The sequence below is a fragment of the Giraffa tippelskirchi genome, chromosome 14, assembly GCF_054371585.1.
Source record: "Giraffa tippelskirchi isolate mGirTip1 chromosome 14, T2T-mGirTip1v1.2.pri, whole genome shotgun sequence".
Taxonomy (NCBI): domain Eukaryota; kingdom Metazoa; phylum Chordata; class Mammalia; order Artiodactyla; family Giraffidae; genus Giraffa; species Giraffa tippelskirchi.
Genome location: NC_137288.1, coordinates 65515492 through 65534038, shown reverse-complemented (window position 1 = coordinate 65534038; position 18547 = coordinate 65515492). Strand labels below are relative to the sequence as shown.

General features: G+C 37.6%; 2 protein-coding genes across 23 annotated transcripts in view; one reads left to right on the top strand and one right to left on the bottom strand.

Moving 5' to 3' along the window:
* CCDC68 (coiled-coil domain containing 68) overlaps nucleotides 1–5318 on the top strand; it is a 57795-nt gene extending 52477 nt beyond the window's left edge. For all 3 annotated transcript variants that reach the window (XM_081562243.1, XM_081562244.1, XM_081562245.1), the window contains one exon: nucleotides 1902–5318. In XM_081562243.1, the coding sequence (XP_081418369.1) occupies nucleotides 1902–1959 (58 nt within the window). In that variant the 3' untranslated portion in view covers nucleotides 1960–5318. The remainder of the gene's footprint in view (nucleotides 1–1901) is intronic.
* Nucleotides 5319–13225: 7907 nt separating this feature from the next.
* RAB27B (RAB27B, member RAS oncogene family) overlaps nucleotides 13226–18547 on the bottom strand; it is a 217506-nt gene continuing 212184 nt past the window's right edge. For all 20 annotated transcript variants that reach the window (XM_081562231.1, XM_081562233.1, XM_081562232.1 and 17 more), the window contains 2 exons: nucleotides 16629–16752; nucleotides 13226–15098 (listed from right to left, as the gene is read on the bottom strand). In XM_081562231.1, the coding sequence (XP_081418357.1) occupies nucleotides 14909–15098; nucleotides 16629–16752 (314 nt within the window). In that variant the 3' untranslated portion in view covers nucleotides 13226–14908. The remainder of the gene's footprint in view (nucleotides 15099–16628; nucleotides 16753–18547) is intronic.

The following is an 18547-nucleotide window of genomic DNA, read 5'->3' as shown; positions in this document are numbered from 1 at the left end:
AGATGGAGCCATTAAGGCAAGCTTTCTAAAATCTCTGGGCCCCCAGATGCTAAGTTATTAACTTTTTTTGGCCAGTAGCCCTGCAACATCTAATAAAGAAAAATTAAGCCTAAGAAGTGTACTATTAGGTGAAATGCCTACCTTTTAGAAGCAAAGAAAAAAATAGAGTCACTTCATGAGGGGAAGAGATGAAGAGTTTAGAATAGAAAGGCAAACGTGGTGACTTCCCTGGTGGTCTGGTGGTTAAGACTTCACCTTCCAACAGAGGGGGTGCAGTTTCCATCCCTGGTTGAGGAGCTAAGATCCCATATACTTCGTGGCCAAAAAACCAAAACATAAAGGACGGAAGCAATATTGGAACAAATTCAATAACGACTTTTTAAATGGTCCATATAAAAAAGTCTTAAAGAAAACAACTAGCCAGACTTCCCAAGGGAAGGGAGGATGGTCAGCTTTAGCTCCTTTACTGGATATATTCTCTTGGAGTCGTGAAGTATCATGGCCAGTCTCAGCTGTTCTGACCCTGGAGGGAATGGAATCAAGAGTGGAGCAAAGGAGGGAGCAACAAGTGGTCACTATATTGACTGTATTGAGTATTGAGTGCTGAGACTCAGGCTGGTACAAGGAGGATGAATTTGAGACAATGACTTCTATGGCTGATTCTTTAGCTCCATTTAATTAATAAAGGTAGTTTTAGAGACTTTTTTCCTCCTTATGACTTGGGAAAGGCCAAATGGGAAAATCTCCTAATTGAAGCAGGGAAACTGGACTGAATATGTCCTTTGGTTTATGATTTTTTATAGAAGTTCCAATAGTAATGATATATCTATAATGGTAGCTCTCATGTTTGCAAAATGAAATCTGACCAATTGGTTGCTTGAGAATGTAAGTGGTAGTATGGTTTGGTAAGTCTAGGGTCACCAAAATAAAATGGAATTATAACTTTAGGGAGGAACTGGAATATAAAAGTGGCCATTCTTGCAAGGAAAAAAAGAATCACATACATTTAAAATTTATCTTGGCAAATCTCTTAAGTCATTTATGAAATAGAGTTCTGTGCTATTTTTCAATAAGTACAAAAAACAAGGATTTTTTTTCTCAAATCCTTGAAATTAAAACATATAGATGTTTCTTAAACTGAACACCAGAGAAAAGGTCTTCTGGATATTAAAGATCAGGTTGTTTGAAAATAGCAAAACAGCAACAATAAAATATGCATGAATATATATATACATATGTATGTATGTATATGTGTGCATGCAGATATCAATGTGTGTGCATATATATATATATCTAACTAGATTCACACACTGAGAAGTTTAAGCTATGATAAACCTATAGAACTAAAACATTCCGAGGAACAGTTGATTTATGTGTTCCATCTCAAGTCACTCTGGTGCACGTCTTCACTGAGTACAAGGGCAAATACCCTCTCACTCTTCCTCGCCCTGTCCTCTTACAGCTAGATGCATTCACATAAGGTAAGGCTTCCTTCCATAGGGCTTTCCTAGTGGATCAGCGGTAAAAAATCCGCCTGCAATGCAGGAGACGTGGGTTGGTCCCTGGGTTGGGAGATTCCCTGGAGGAGGGCATGGCAGCCCACTCCAGTATTCTTGCCCGGGAAATCCCATGGACAGAGGAGCCTGACGGGCTGCAGTCTGTGGAGTCACTAAGAGTCAGACACAAGTTAGCAGCTAAACAACAACAAGGCTTCCAAACATGCTTTCTGCTGTGTCTCATGAGGAACTAGAATCAATCAATTAAGCATCATTCCTTAGGCTGAAGCAGTTAATAAAGACTTGGTAGTGCAGCAGTAGTGGTGATGGTAACGGTGGCGGTACTCCAACTCTATCAATAGTTTCACGTGCCCGATTTTGATAATTGTGTGATCTTTTCTACAGTGAGCTGAAGACTGAAGCCACAACCCCGTATTTGATGTTGGTTAGACTTCGGAAATAAACTGGCTGGAGAGCCGAATGAGGAAGAGTACTACTCGGGTCTTATTTGTTCCTCGAAACAATCTAAACACATATTGAAACGGCTCAGTGCCAGTATTAATGGAATTCATTGTATTGTATTCAATGCATACATCAATAGCTTTGCAGGGAGATGTTTCAGAAAATCAAACAAAGGAATATATATTCAAGGAAAGGAACTCTTTCTTCAAAACTTACAGATGAAGAAACTGGATGCTTTCCCACAATGGGAGATGAATTTTGCTTATACTTAAAAAATACTGAATCTTTTTATTTTTATTTTTTGCAAATACTTGCTGAAGGGACTGGTTAAGGTTGTCTACTTTGACCCTTTGATAGCGGTTTCTGTACACAGTCATCATCCCTTGGTATCTATGGGGGTTGGTTCCAGGAGCCCCTACAGGTACCAAAACCCATGTGGATGCGATGGTCAAGTCCTGTTTATAAAATGGTGAAGTACAGTTTGCCCTCTGTACCATGGTTTCCACATCTGTGGATTCCATCAGTCATCGGTGTGGATCCTGCAGGTACAGAGGGCTGACTGTATAAATACAAGAAAGAGTGTACAGGCATACTTCCTTTTATTGTGCTTCACAGACACTCTGTATTTTTTTTTCCTCACAAATTGAAGGTTCGTGGCAACTCTTCATTGTCAGATGATGGTTAGCATTTTTTGACAATAAAGTGTTTTTAAGTTAAGGTATGTGTATATTTTTTAGACATAATGCTATTGTGCACTTAACAGGCTATGGTATAATGTAATATATAACTTTTACATGCACTGGGAAAGCGAAAATTTCATGTGACTCACTTTATTGTGATATTTTTATTATTTGGGTGCTCTGGAATCAAAGCTGCAATATCTCTGGGTGTGTGTGTGCACACACGTGCGTGTGTGTGTGTGAATAAATGATATACTTTAAAGTTGACTTTTGGATAATAAGTAATATCTTACCATGATGTAAATTCATCTCCTAACCCGTGGTTAGCAGGAGAGTTATTTTCTGCTGGATTAAAGGCAGAAGAAGGAGGACATTTTTTTTAACTAATTCCTGTACCCATGCAACCCTCCAAAGCTGAGAATCCTGGCTGCTTCACCACAGCTTAGGAGGCTCCTGTTCACTTGAGATTGAACTTTGGTTGCTAGAGGCAACTCACGTATCAGCACAAAGAAATGCACTTTGTGATTCTGCCTTTGTGACTAATTTTCTTTTCGATCTTTGTTAATATTATCTAAGTAAAATGTTTAGGGGGATGAATAGAACATAGTGCTCTGAGTTCATACCTCCATAAAAAGGTATTTATTAATACTACGGATTCAAAGGAACAGTGGTTGTTGTCTGCAGTGAGGAAGAATCTGAATTCATGAACTTGGAATGATGTGTCTACTGCTTTTGTGAAAGTGTGTTTCAATACATGCATTCATTACAAGTGGAATTTGTGGTTGTGTAAGTAAAACAAAAGTCTAACTTAATGCAAACACACTGGCATTCAGGAAAGCAGAACATACTTCAGCTAAAGGCATAATGGGAGAGCTTCTTCATCCTCATAGGTGAATCACCTGTAGGCTTTTTGATCCCTCTCTTTGGTGTATAACTCTGAGCGTTTTCTCAGGAAAGATGCTTCATGCCTTTCAAAGTGGAATGTGAAACATCTAATGTCTTTGTAAGTTCAGCAAAGTACTGAAATCCTTGCGGTGCTGCCTAACTCTATGTGTGAGTTTCATAACTTCTTGTTTTGATTGCTTTCTAGTTTTTAAGGTATAGTTATCTAATAACATTTAGGACACAGTCACCCTCTGTGTTATTCGCTTCAGTTGTGTCCGACTCTTTGCGACCTCGTGGGCTGTAGCCTGTCAGCTCCTCTGTCCTTGGAATTCTCCAGGCAAGAATACTGGAGTGAGTTGCCAAGACCTCCTCCAGGGAATCTTCCCAACCCAGGGATCAAACCCAGGTCCCCTGCATTGCAAGCAGATTCTTTACCATCTGAGCCACCACGGAAGCCCAGTCACCCTATGCCAGGAACAATTCTAAGTACTTCACCTATATTAATTGCTTTAATCCTCCCAACCAGCCTCTGAAGTAGGTCATATTATTATCCCCAGGATTCAGAGGAGGATACTGTGAATGAGCAAGTAATTTTTCTAACAGCTGACAATGGAGTAAACATTTCAACCTTTTGATTTGGCTTCTGATACATCCACCTGCTCACTTGCTGTTCTGATACTTCCCACCATAGAAATGTCTCTCTTCTTAAACAAACACAGCTCTTTTGATGGCTTTCTTCACCACCCTGTGATGACACTGAGAAACAGCACATCGAGTAAATGTTTTGCTGAGAAGAATTGGTCTTTTACCTGTTGGTCTACCTTGCGAGTACTTAGTTCTGGAAAACTTCCCTGCTAAAACTGCCTGTTTTAACTTTATTATTCATGCCTTTATGCCACATTGAGGACTTTTGGTCATACATTTACCTGGCACATGTGTTGGGATATTGGGATCATGAATTCTGCTTTAAGCATCTGCAGAGAGGTAGGGAATTTCACTTTTCACTTGGAGATGACTTAGGTTCCTCTTATACCCCAACCATTATGCTGAGTTGCAATAAATCTGGGTTGTAATAAATGTGAATTTTTAAAATGGATCCATTTAACTGACCTAACAACCTCGATGATTTACATGAAAATAATGTATTCTAAACTCAAAAGTGGAAAGACATTGTTGGGTTTTATTTGAGTTCCACCATACTCATTTTTGAACATGGAAGTACAGTTTAATAAAATAAAGGTAGGACCTGCTCACATGATCTTCATCTCCACTTTGGAATGGTATTTGGATCTATTGAGAATAAGAATAAGCAGCTTCAGAAGCCTAAAAAGATCTGCTCTTCAAGTACAAAAGTATTTTTTTACTAACATAAGTAGATTCTTTATTTGTCATGTGTGGATTATTTCCTATAACCTCATCATTTCAGCTTTATCATTTGAATTGTTTCTTTAAATAAACATTTCTGAGTGACAAATCATTACAATGGAAAATGAAATGTAATAGTCTAAAAGTAGTGCCACACAGAAAATGCAAAAACAAAAAAATCAAACCATTAACTAAACGGTAGTCAAAATATTTGTGTTTATCATTATACTAATCAATATATTGGATAAGAAGGTCTGAGGTGAACTTTGAAATAAATACATGAAGATGGGAAATGAAAAGAAGTTTCATTTCACTTTGATTACATATATTGTTACAAATGATCATTAACAAGTATTTAAAAAATTGGTATAGTGTATACCTTTTGAATAATTGCTTATGATATGCCTTACAATAAAGAAATTGGATATCATTTTGTGGGTTTTGTTTCTTTTTACATTAAAATTATCATGCATAAATGAATCAAGCAGTTATTACCTGACTGTTCATGACAATATAATCCATAATAATAGTTTTTATCAGTGAGCAGATATTTAGATAGCACCTTGAATTTTTCTCCTAATTTTCTCTGAATCCAAATTAATAGCAAAACTAATCTATTAAATTTTTATTCTAACTTTGAGAAAATGGTAGCATTATAAAATTAAGAACATACAGACACTTATCAGATTCTTTCATATTGTTTCACTTTGAAAATTCTTACTTGACTTGAAATTCTCTGATCTGAAAATAATTATAGGATCTTTATCAATATCAAAGTAGGGACCCAATCTTTCAGTAAGTAAAAACTCTTTAAACAAATGAAATCATTATAATTCCTCTCCTTCCTTTCTGCCTTCCTTATATTGGAATATAACTCAACAATAAAAATAAACCACAAATATGGCAACTATGGATAAATATAAAATTATGACACTTGAAAAAAATCCAGAAAAAATAGGACACATTCAATACCATATGATTTTATGGGGATAGGGTGTAAAGCAGTATTTGAGGGTAGGCATTGAGGGAGAGAGCATGACGGAGCACAGAGAAACATTGGGAAGTAGTAGTAATGTTTCGTGTCTCACACTTTGTTCTAGCCAATGTATTCTCTTAAAGTCTTTATTGGAATATAGTTGATTTATAGTGTTGTGAAAATTTCAGGTGTATGGCAAAGTGAATCAGTTATACATATACATATATCTACTCTTTTTAGATTATCTTCCCATATAGGCCATTACAGAATATTGAGAAGAGTTCCCTGTGCTATACAGTAGGTTTTTACCAGTTTTATTTTATATATAGCAGGGTCTATTTAAATCCCAATTTCCCATTTTATTCCTCCCTCCCTTATCCCCTTGTGATCATGTTCATGATCTACATCTGTGGCTCTATTTCAGTAGACCACCACGTCTTTGATTCATTCATTTCTTATTCCACTAAATACTTATTGAGGCTCCCTATTTGCCAGGCCCCTTCTGGATGCCAAGGCAACAGCAGTGGGGAGAGGGGAGAGGGTGCGTGTGGTAGGAAGAAAGAAAAGGGGAAAATCTAAGTCTTCATGGAAATATCTTCTAATGACGAGGAACAGCTAATACACTCAGGGAGGTCCCACGGGCTATGAAGGAAAGTGAAGCAGCATATAGGCATAGGGAGTAACCAGGTGTGAAAAGCTGTCATTACAATTTTTAACTGACTGATCTTTGAAGCTATTACTATGAATAGATTGGTCAGTTACATAAGATGCCGATTTTAAATAAGACCTCTCTCTTTGAAGGTAATATTTAAGCAAAGATAGGAGGAAAGCTAGGGGAGTGACTGGAAGGGAATATTTTGGGTGGAAGAGGGGTCCAGACAGAGGGGGGTACAGGTGCATGAGTCCCAGAGGCCAGGTGTATTCTGGAATAGCCAGGACATCAGCTGGACGGGCAGGTGAAGAATAAGCCCCAATATTGTCTAAATCGTTTTAGTCATCCCTTTTATTGGTTTAGCAAGTTAGCCTTCAAGTTCGGTTTTGAATTCCTAGCAGTGGTAAGCTAATGATTTTCAGAAATCTGTATCTCAATTCCCTCCTTTGCCCACATTTCCCTGACTTAGAAGCAAGCCCAGGTTCTGTGGAAGGGTCAGTGATGAGAAAACTGCCCTTAAAAGGCTCAGTTGAGCTCTCGTTTTGACCTACCCTGTTGGCCTAGAGAACTCAGGAAGAACTGCTCTCGGAAGTCAAGGGACAAGAAGGGGGCCCGTGAAGCTGGGTAATACGGATTCATAATCCTGTGTCTTAACTAACATGATGCCAAACCACTCCTTCGGGTTCACTTTTTCATGAGGGTAAATGAGATCATGATGCAAATTTCTCTAGGGAATTAATCAAAGAGATTGAAGTCTGCTGCTTTTTTTGGAAACTTTTGGTTAAGGAAAAAAAAGTCTTTCTCGCAGAGACCTCCAAAAATGGTTCAAAGCGATGGTGATTTAAAAAATCTGACGTGTATCACAAAATCTTTCTAGTACTTACAGTAAAGCCTTAGTCAAATTATAATTAGTGTGTTGGCTTCCTAAATCATAACACAAGCCCCTAAATGAGTTTCTAACAGAAGAGTAATGCTCACACTCTTGTTATAGCTATTCTTTCTCCACAGTTAACAATCATATTAGAAACAAAATTTTCCTTGGTATCATGAACTGTGATCATACAAATACCTTACATATAGTTTTAAAAAGAGAAGTCCTACCATTACAGTTGAATGTCTCAATGGTCTTACTTTTTCTTCAGTATGGGGCATGCTATGACTATTTTTACACCCTATAAAACCATTAGGAAAAGCAAATCTCTAATGACCTACCTTGAATTATTTAAGATGAACCCAGGAAAAAAAGATTCTGGCTGTGTGACGCAACATTACTGCTGTGGTGAGTCACTCAGTTGTCTTCGACTTTTTGTGACCCCATGAACTGTAGCCTTCCAGGCTCCTCTGTCCATGGGATTCTCCAGGCAAGCATGCTACAGTGGGTTGCCATTGCCTTCTCCAGGCATTACTGCTACCAGGGAGTAAAGTTGAGTGAATGCTGCCAAGGATTTATTTGCTTACTGTGGGAGAGTTGTTTATCTTCAAGTTAAAAACTCATCATTATCTTGGCAAAGCTTATCTATGTAACATATGGAGGAAGAACAATTCTAGGAACAATTTTGCAAATGAACATTTAAAAGTAAGCTGCGTGGTTGTGGTCTTGAACTGGCCTTGAACATCAGTCCTGTTCCCAGTCTGTGACTAAAGGAGATATGACCATCTTCAGCATTTTCTTATGGGAAAGAAATAGGTTATAATACGTCGAAGTATTGACAAACCTTGACATAACTTCAACACGTTAACTGACAATTTTATAAGTGCATCCTTCAAAATTATTAGAAAAGTTCCCTTGAAAATCTCAGTCTTTAAACAAATAATATGTGGCACTTCCCTGGTGGCTCAGATGGTAAAGCATCTGCCTGCAATGTGGGTGACCCGGGTTTGATCCCTGGATCAGGAAGATCCCCTGGAGAAGGGAATGGCAACCCGCTCCAGTATTCTTGCCTGGAGAATCCCATGGACAGAGGAGCCTGGTCAGCTACAGTTCATGGGGTTGCAGAGTTGGACATGACTGAGTGACTGACACTTTCACTTTCACATTTTAGAAAGTTTAGAGAGATGGATAAAAATCACTTGGCAAAATCTAAATCATTTCTTTCCTAGTTCCTAATGGACATCACATTTAACGTGATATGGTTTCCATACTGGTATTCACTTAATGTTCCCCATCCTCCATACATTTGACTACAGCACAGAAATAAGATTGCCTTGAGTACACAAAATAATGATAAAAATGCATTTTTATTTGAAAAGTGTGCGGAAACAATCACTGAATACAGTTCTCGACTGTAATATTTAAACCCACACACCACAAAATCATTGGATACTCTGATTTCTGAAGCTACTAGAACTTTGGTACAACAAAATAATGACCTGACAGTGTCTGTCAGGCACCACAGTCTATTCAGGGGCACAGAGAATAAAAATTCCATGTTTAAGGTTTTAATTTACATTCATAGGACTAGACAAAACAGAGATCTGAGTAGATGACAGACAAAACAATTGAATGTGCTTAGCCTAAAAATGAGGATAATATCACTTAAATGTAGACTCTTGGGATACAGTGAAGCACTTCAGTGTTAGGCCAAAATGTTGTCTACTTTTAACATATTAAGCAGGATAACTTCCTTTCCTCAAATAATTTCAGATACAGTCAGTATCTTTTACAAGGCTAAGGACACAAAGCCCTGTTTATACAAGGAGGATTTTGACCAAATTTTAATATACTATCTAGAATGTAATTGGGTTCCTTGAAAGAAATACAAGATGACCTACAGAATGAAATAGAATTCATATTTGTGTTTTCAATAACTTGAGATATATTAAACATTTTCAATCAAAGACAATGACCAGAGCTGATTACCCACTTCAAGTTTCCAATATCTCTACTAAAATTAGTGTTCTGTGCCTGCTATAACACTTGTGAACATATGGTTGTGAAAGTATGACTGTGATATTTTATTATTCTTAGCTTGGGATAATAGTGTCAGTTTGTGAAATGGGACATAATTTATAAACCAGTTTCTACATATGTTCTCTTTGGAGCCTGAAATGAACCCTGTGAGTTACACAGGATTTATAAGCCTCATACGAGGAGAAGCCATATTAAATGACATACCCACAGCTCCCAGATTGTTCTTTCTGGCCATTTTCCTTTCTAAATACTAGTCTTCCTCTCAAAGAGTGTTTGAAAAAATAACCTAGAAAAGAGAAGAGTAAGGATAAGCATGTGTTATTGCTTGGCTACAGACAAATATTATTTTGATGTGTCAACAGACTGAAGGACAATAGCCATTGGTTAAATAAGGGATCCATGAGGATAAGAACAGACATGCAGCTCTGACAGAATTCACCAATGACTAAGTCAACTGAGGGATAATAGCCATGACTTCCAAGACCTGTTGGAAAGAAAAGGAACTGGGAAACAAATTTAAATAACTCAATTTAAAGATGATTTCTTTGCATTTTTTTTTTCTTCGAAAGATGACATGCTTTTAAATAACCGTGTTATTTTGGTACTCATCTTTTTGTTTGTTTGCCTGTTATTCTCTCTAAATATGGATTAGAAAATATCTTAAACATAGACTGTTGGTAAAAGAGCTCTACAGAAAGGCCTTTGTGATGCTACTTCTTAAAAAATTAAAGTGCAATTTATGAGGAAATTAGATTCAGATAGGATAAATAAAATGGTTCTAAGATTCTCAAATTTTGATGTCAATCATGAAATATTTGGTATTTAAATATTTTTATTAGCTTAGTTCTAAGGGCCTAAACTTCTACTTGGTAGATAAAAATAATAGGTAAATATTTGCCATGGTAGTGGTTTAGTCACTAAGTCGTGTCCGACTCTTGCAACCCCATAGACTGTAGCCAGCCAGGCTCCTCTGTCCATGGGATTCTCCAGGCAAGAATACTGGAGTCGGTTGCCATTTCCTTCTCCAGGGGATCTTCCCAACCCAGGAATCAAACCCAGGTCTCCTGCCTTGCAGGCAGATTCTTTACCGACTGAGCTACAAGGGAAGCCCCAAATATATAACTCTTTCTCTGTTTGTTTGTTTTTTCTATATAAAAATCAACCTTTTAAGTATGGTCTTCTCCATGTTCTCCCATAGTTAGAAACTCTATTTAGACAACTTTAATCTCTAATCTTTCTTTATAGTTCTTACTCAACAGTGTCGTCATGGTTGGGTCTCTACCCAAGAACTCCAAGGCAATAAGTTTATAAAATTCCCTATTCATCTAACAGTTCTACTTTACGAGGTGAGTATCTCTGTAGATTTATATAACATTGAGACAACACTCAACTCAGAGCATATTCTCTACTTTCCATGTTTAAGAGCTCAGCACTCTTCCCAGAAATAAGTTTATACCATTTTGGTCAAAGATAAAGAAGAAAATATAGCTTTTGGCAAATTCCTAGACAATAGTTTTAAATATAGACAGCATCTTGGTATCTTTAAAAATGATAAAGCTTTCCCTAAAATATTCAAAAACATTAGACATCTTTTAATGCTTTAAAGCTTGGGAGTAGAAGGTGAAGGACAACTTTTATATTGCTTTGGCTAACATACCTCACAGATCTTCTTTTTAAAAAATTATTAAGTACGTTAGGAAACTAGAAACTTCAATATGATCTCTTTACAACTTGAGTTTTAAACTCCAAAATTCTTTATGGGTGAGGATTCTCCCTCATATTTGTAGTTCCAGGTTATATACTACACCTAGGTATATACTGTATCTCTTTACACATATTGCTTTTCCTTCTAACCAATGCACCCACTCCATTGGTGAGAATGTATATGAGCTTCATCAAATTTGTTGATTCCCAGTGGACAAAATTTACACTTTAAAGAATACTTCAGCTGTTATTAAACTGTTTTTCAATGTAGTCAGTCCTTCTTTATGGTCAAAACCTCTCTCTTTTACAAAGGAGACAAGACAGAGCTGGTAAAAACTCTCGCCCAATTCTTCTTATCTGAATGGGTTGGCAGAGAATAACTTATACTAGAAGCATAACAAAAGTACTCAATAATACACAGAATGTCCTATCTTGTTAAAAACAACAGGGAAAATATTTACTTTAGTAAAATGCTGGGTTTGAATCATTTGTAGCATGATAGCTGATAATATGAAAATGATAGCAACTTGGCTAGAGTGGTCACTGGCCAGTTTTGAAAGTCTTAGGTCAACACCCACAAGTTAAATTTCCAGTATTCAGCATTTTTTCTGCCAATCTGTGACTTCTCATTCTCATCACAAGACAGACCTGTTCTCCCAAATACTTCTGATACATTTTCCAAAGGATTTTTTTTTTTTTTTAGATTAAAAGGTAATCTTGTACCTAATCACAGTTAGAGTCTCAAGAAATGTCCATTTCCCAAAAAGTGACCAAGAGATGGTGGTAATAATCTTCAGATTCGAATAATATCCTTATACCCTTTGCTGAAGACATCTAAATAACTTTAGCTGCACTAGTGTCTCTGCGAGCCCTTCCTGTACCATGGAAATGAGCTATGTGGCTATAGACAAATTTGGTCATGGAGGTATCTGAGGCACTGTATTAGGACAATGTAAACATCAAACCAGTGTAAACACTTCAGAAATGGTTTCTATATCAGAAAGAACTTCACGTACATTTTAAATAATTCTCCAAAATAAAATATGGCTTACTAAAGCATTTGGGAGATAATAAGTAACACATGTTGCTGTGTATTAACAATGCAATTCTTCGAAAGCAGTCTTATACTTCATGGCTCCAGATCAATTTAAAATTGTAAAATGAATTATATGGAATAAATAATTCTAAAATAATGAAAGAGTGATGGTTATTAGTAATGGTTACATAGACTTTGGGGTCTTAAGTCAAACTCAACAGAGAATAAAATATTTTAGATCAAGTATTTATAAGTAGAATACTATTTTAAAATAATTTTCTTGACTGTTTTTAATTTTGTTCCTCTTGATATTATTACCCAATAATTGTTATTTTTATAGGAATAGTTCTATAATTATAGGCATCATCACCCTCTGCTTCATGCTATGGCTATCAAATAATAATCTTAAAATAGTTCCTGAATAAAAAGCTTGTTAAATAATTGACAGTGACAGGATCTTGGCATAAGCAAATCAATCATATAACTAGAAAATAAAGAGAAAAAATAAATATCCAAAATAGAATGCTTCTTGGATTTTAGAAAGCCTAAATATTTCCTATTATGGAAATGCAGGGGACATCACAATTTGAATCCAAAAGAGAAATCAATATAATGACCACAAGAATTCACCAAAATTTGCCACATCAACAGTTACATTGGTTTTGTTCATATTCCTTCCAGAGGAAACATCTTTGATGTTAGCTAATATCTAATATCCTTTTGGCACAGGCACTGAGGTCATGAAGAGCATCAAAGAGAAAAGCATCGTGGGAGGGAATACCCCACCCATAACCAATTTTAAAAGTTAGCATCACGTAGGAATCACAGGACCTGGACAGCCAACACTGAGACTGTGTTAGTCTGTTAAGGGACTGACTTAAAAGCTTCCAAATTACCTGGTTCATGGCACATTTCTGGGACTTACAGCTGGATACTCCCTTGGATCTGTGTTCCAAAAACTGATTTGTACCAGATGGAGTTTGATAGAGGAGGTTAAAGGTGGGGGACTGGGATTTAGAGTTTCCTACGTTTGTAACTTACCAAAAAAATATACCGAGTCTAGAAAAGTGAAGTTTAATTGGCAAAATTTTCTACAAAGAGGAACTATCCTTTAGAAAAATCATATACTCATAATAAACAAAGAAAACGTAGAGTATCATGACTTTGTTATTGATAAACTTGACTGAAACACTTAAATAAAAGTTTAAAAGGAATGGCTTATGTTTATCAGAAGCTAAAATAAAAAACCAATGTAATATTAGACACAGTAATAAGAATAGGCCAATGGAAAATGCTTTCGTGATCATTTTTAGAAAGAAAAGACAGCATTATGGGAAAAATAAAGCCATTAACCAAATTTTGGTGAGATAGGATACAGTTCCATTTCTGCCAACCCCAAATATAGCTCACCCTTAGGTATTTTGCCTCAGGCAAAATGAAAACCGATGCTAAATACACTGCAATATGGCATGAGGTATCATCAACTTTTTTGTGATGAATGACATGAAAATTCAGTGACCATAAAATTGATCCATCATTTTCTGAAGTTGTTGATCTACAAAGTGACACACCTGTGTTTTTACAGTTGAATCAAAGCCAGGGGTGGGTGTAGCCTGGAGGGGGGTAATGTGATTTAGGGTTTCTAATACTTCATAAATTAGAAACCTAGAATTAATAGTCACTTTTTATTTCATATCACCATCATATTTTGTCTAAAAAATTAAGGCTACATAGTTTTTCTTGAGTTCATAAAGAGATATTTAATAAACAGTAATCTTTAATTTCTCCTTGTGACTTTTATCATGATTTGCTAAGAAATGTGAAATGTGAAGCTGAACACTACACCAGAAGCTGAACACTAGATCAATTTCTAAAATTGTGTTGGAAATGGAAACCTCTGGACACTCTCTTAATGCCAACTGATAATGTCAGCTTCTAATTGGCTTGATTGAAACTTGGCTAAGTAACTCTCCCAGACATCTAGAAGAGACACATTGAATTTCAGCTGTCCAAACGCCATTTTCCCACACCTTCATTTCTTTCTCTGGGCCCTCTTCTTGTCCTCCGTCATTCACAGTCCTTTTCTTGTCTATCTGCCATTTATTCAGAATCTACAAATGGCATCATTACACAGCCTCCTACATATTCTCAGATGTCTGACATTCATCCTCTCGTAACCTTATCAGTAATGTTGTCATTCCAGCGCAGCTTATAGGATACATAGTAATGTCACGCTAAATGAACTACTTAGAATTCTTTATTGTGTATGTACTTTTAGCTAATATGTCCCCCTCAATGCAAACCTAAAAGTCCAAATCAGATTCTGTATAACAAGTAAATCCAACCTTTTAAAAAAAGTCATCTTTCTGTGTTCTCCCTTCAGAAACCTATTCTTGTCCCCAGTGTGACAAGGTAATTTTGGTTCTGATGGAAAACTCACTGATATTTCTTCTTCCACACTCTTTTCTATGTTCATCTTCTTTAAGAAAAAAAAAACAAATTGAGTATCCATGATGGCACAATGACACTGGGAAATCTTTGATCTTGTTTGGAGGGGCTTCAGGGATTACTGGTCAACTCTTTTGAACACTGTTGACTATTCAGGTTTTTTTAAATTTCTGGCAGGAAAAGAAAGACATGCCGTTATACACGGTTTACTCAACAACAATGGTGTGGTTTGTCGCTCTTTTTGGAAGTGACGTTTGCCTGGGGTTCTGGATGATCAGAGGCTGGGGTAAAGTCTAACAGGCACATTTCTTCTCTGCTGGCTTCTCCCCATCCAGCTTTCCAGAGCTGCTCCCATTGACTGTGTCGGGGATGTGGGTCTTCTCTACACACTGTTCCATTCGTTTCATTATTAAGTCCAGAAGGGTTTCCACAGCTTTTTCCACATTCTGGCCAGTCGCTGCACTTGTTTCAAAATATGGTATGCTAGCATGGAAGAGATGACAAATATTTTTGCAAGGAAGGAACCAGAAAAGATACAAGATGTGCCAATGAGTCACACGTGCGAAAACATGGCTGGCTGAGAGATTGTGAAATAATCACGATTTTGCTGGCTGAGTTGGAAAACATCCTTGGTTTTCCTCAGTGAGTGAAAACTGGTGGGTTGCTTTTTCGTATGGGTGTAACCAGCTTTATGGGCAAGGAAATTGCTACAAGAGGTGCTCAGGTGCTTGAAGCCAGCATCATCACTGATTTTTTGAAAATGAAGAGGGAAAATATGCCTAAACTAGTGATCAATGTTGCCATTAAACTATTAGTGTGTTAGTCACTCAGTTGTGTCCGACTCTTTGCAACCCCATGAACTGTAGGCTACCAGGCTCCTCTGTCTGGGATTCACCAGGCAAGAATACTGGAGTGGGGTGCCATTCCCTTCTCCAGGGGATTTCCTGACCCAGGGATCAAATCCAGGTCTCCCGCATTGCAGGCAGATTCTTTACCATCTGGGCCACCAGGGAAGCCTGTTGAACTATTACTTCCCTCCAAACAATTATCTAGAAATCTGATTTAGAAATTAGGCAGGCATTGCATAAGATATTCATGTGAATACAATCTACATTTATTTAGAATCCAAAGTTTCAAGAAGACACGTACATTTATTTATAAAACTCTCAAGGAGGTAAAGAACTGTCACATCTGACAAAAGTACTTAAATTTGAAAAAGAATGATGATTTCTGCCTTGGGAGTCAGTTTCTAACTACATGGGGTGTTTAAACATTTTTACTCTGACATTTAAGCTAGCTAGGATAATAGTAATTGGGTTTCCCTGGTGGCTCAAATGGTAAAGAATCTGCCTGCAATGCATGAGACCTGGGTTCGATCCCTGGGTCAGAAAGATCCCCTGGGGAAGGGAACGGCAACCCACTCCAGTATTCTTCCCTGGAGAATTCCATGGACAGAGGAGCCTGGCGGGCTACAGTGCATAGGGTCGCAGAGAGTCAGACAAGACTGAGTGACTGACACTTTCACTTTCAGGATAATAACTGTAGAATTACATCCAGGTCAGGTATTATCCCTTAGAGTTTTGCAGCTATTGAGAGGATGTAGAATACAATGTTCAAAAGGATGGGCTCTGATCTCAGACAGCCTGGATCGAATTCAGGCTCTACTACTCACTAGCTATGTGGCCTTCCATAAGTTACTCAACTTCTCTGTGTCTCAATTCCTCATATATCAAATGAGATAACTCTAAATTTCCTATATATAATTACAAGGGTTAGATGAATTAAAGTCTAGGAATAGGTGCTAGCACACAATAAGCATTTAGTAAATGTGAGTGGTTATTACTGTTAAATAATTTCATTAAAAGCATCACATACATTCCTCTGGGAGATCTTTTTCATTCATCTGTCATTCCTGAATCAAGGGGATCCCTCCGAATATCAATCTCATGACCCTGCCCCCTAACTAAGTAGCAGTGTGTGAGGTCAGAGGATATTTCCACGTAGCCGACTTACCCGTATTTCTCAGCCAGGTCCCGGGCTTGCCGTTCATTGACTTCCCTCTGGTCTGGCAGGTCTGCCTTGTTGCCAATTAATACTATATCTGGATTTTCACAATAAGCATTTGCTTGCAGTTGGCCTTGGAAAGAAAACAGATGGAACCAGCAAGTTAGTATAAACAAGTGACGTCAAAAGACTGCTCATACTTCAGGGTCCTAATCGAATTGTTCGTCTCCAGCTTGGCTGTTTACAAGTTATATTAGCCAAGGTGCTTAACTCTTCCCAGCCACAGTTTCCTCATCTAGAAAGTGGAGATACTGCCTCACGGGTGGCAGGCTGTGAAGATTAGTAAGAGTGTATATGAAGTACTTGTGTGAGTACCTGTCAGTGACCTTCTACATCTGGGGAAATGTCCTCTGAGATGAGCACAGATGAGGTGATGTGTGCTCAGCCGTGTCCGACCCTTTGTGACCCCACGGACTATAGCCTGCCAGGTTCCTCTGTCCATGGGATTCTCCAGGCAAGAATATTGGAGTCGGGTGCCACTTCCTTCTGCAGGGGATCGTCTCAACCCAGGGATTGAACCTGTGTCTCCTATGTCTCCTGCATTGGCAGGCGGATTCTTTACCACTGCACCCCCTGGAAATGGACATCCGGGAATGTTCACCTGAGTTGAATATACTGCTTTTCAGACCATTTATTCCTCAAATATAAGTGAAGATAAGAGAACATGGTCTTAAAGTATATGTGTGTGTGTGCTAAGTCACTTCAGTCGTGTTTGACTCTCTGTGACCCTCTGGACTGTAGCCTGCCAGGCTCCTCTGTCTATGGGATTCTCTAGGCAAGAACACTGGAGTGGGTGCCATACTCTTCTTTAGGGGATCTTTTCCCCTCCCAGGGATCGAACACCCATGTCTCTTATGTCTCCTGCATTAGCAGGTGGTTTCTTTACCATCAGTGCCACCTGGGAAGCCCCTTCAAGTATAGGGGCTGTCTGCTCTTTCCTTCAGGAGGCTGCTACATTTTTCTTTCCTGAAATCCAAGGTAATGATTCATAAGAGCAGAGTGTTTTTAAACCACCCCAAATTCATGTAGAAACAATATTAAGACAGGTTATTTGTTTTTCTCTTTTTTTCCAAAAGAAGGGAGGTATGAGGGGAGGAGGAGAGGGAGAAGGAAGGGAAAGAGGAAGGAAAGAAATGATTAAAAACAGAAAAACCTCGCCAACCTATATTTTCAAGGCTATGGGACTATTTTACCGTCTACCTCAAGGCATGCTAAGTGCAACCTTGTTGAGGCTAGAGGAGGAAGTGACTCTGTAACACCAGTTATTTGGATATTAGAAATTAAAGCCTTATTAGAAATGGCAATTAATTATCTTAAGTCCCAACAGTATCCTGGAAAATTTTAGAAGCAAGGGAGCATCTCATCTACCTTGAAAAATGATGAACAAATCACTCTGAAAGAACTGAATAACCTTATTATCTCCTTATCTCCCCAGAATCTAATAATAACATTAGGTGTGTTATCTAATAATATTATCTAATAATAAAAACAAAACATTAGCTATTATCTAATAATAACACTTTAGATACAGAAATGTAATAATAAAAGAAAATGAAGACAGATCCTAGGATGAACACTCATTGGGAGAAGCAAATAAGTAAGTCAGAATTTATTGGTATTTTTCTCCACTAGCACAACTGTGTTATCGAGCTTACATTTAAAGCCATTATATATATACACACATATTTATATGTGTGTGTATATGTATGTATATATATATAAAAGTATTAATTACATGTAATATGAAATAATAAGATATGCATATATTTGAGAATCTACCCAGCCAGATACTCAGCCAGGTGCCCTGGGGTATTGCAACAGAACAAGCAGACCAAGCTTGAACCTTTATAGAGCTCACATTCTAGAGG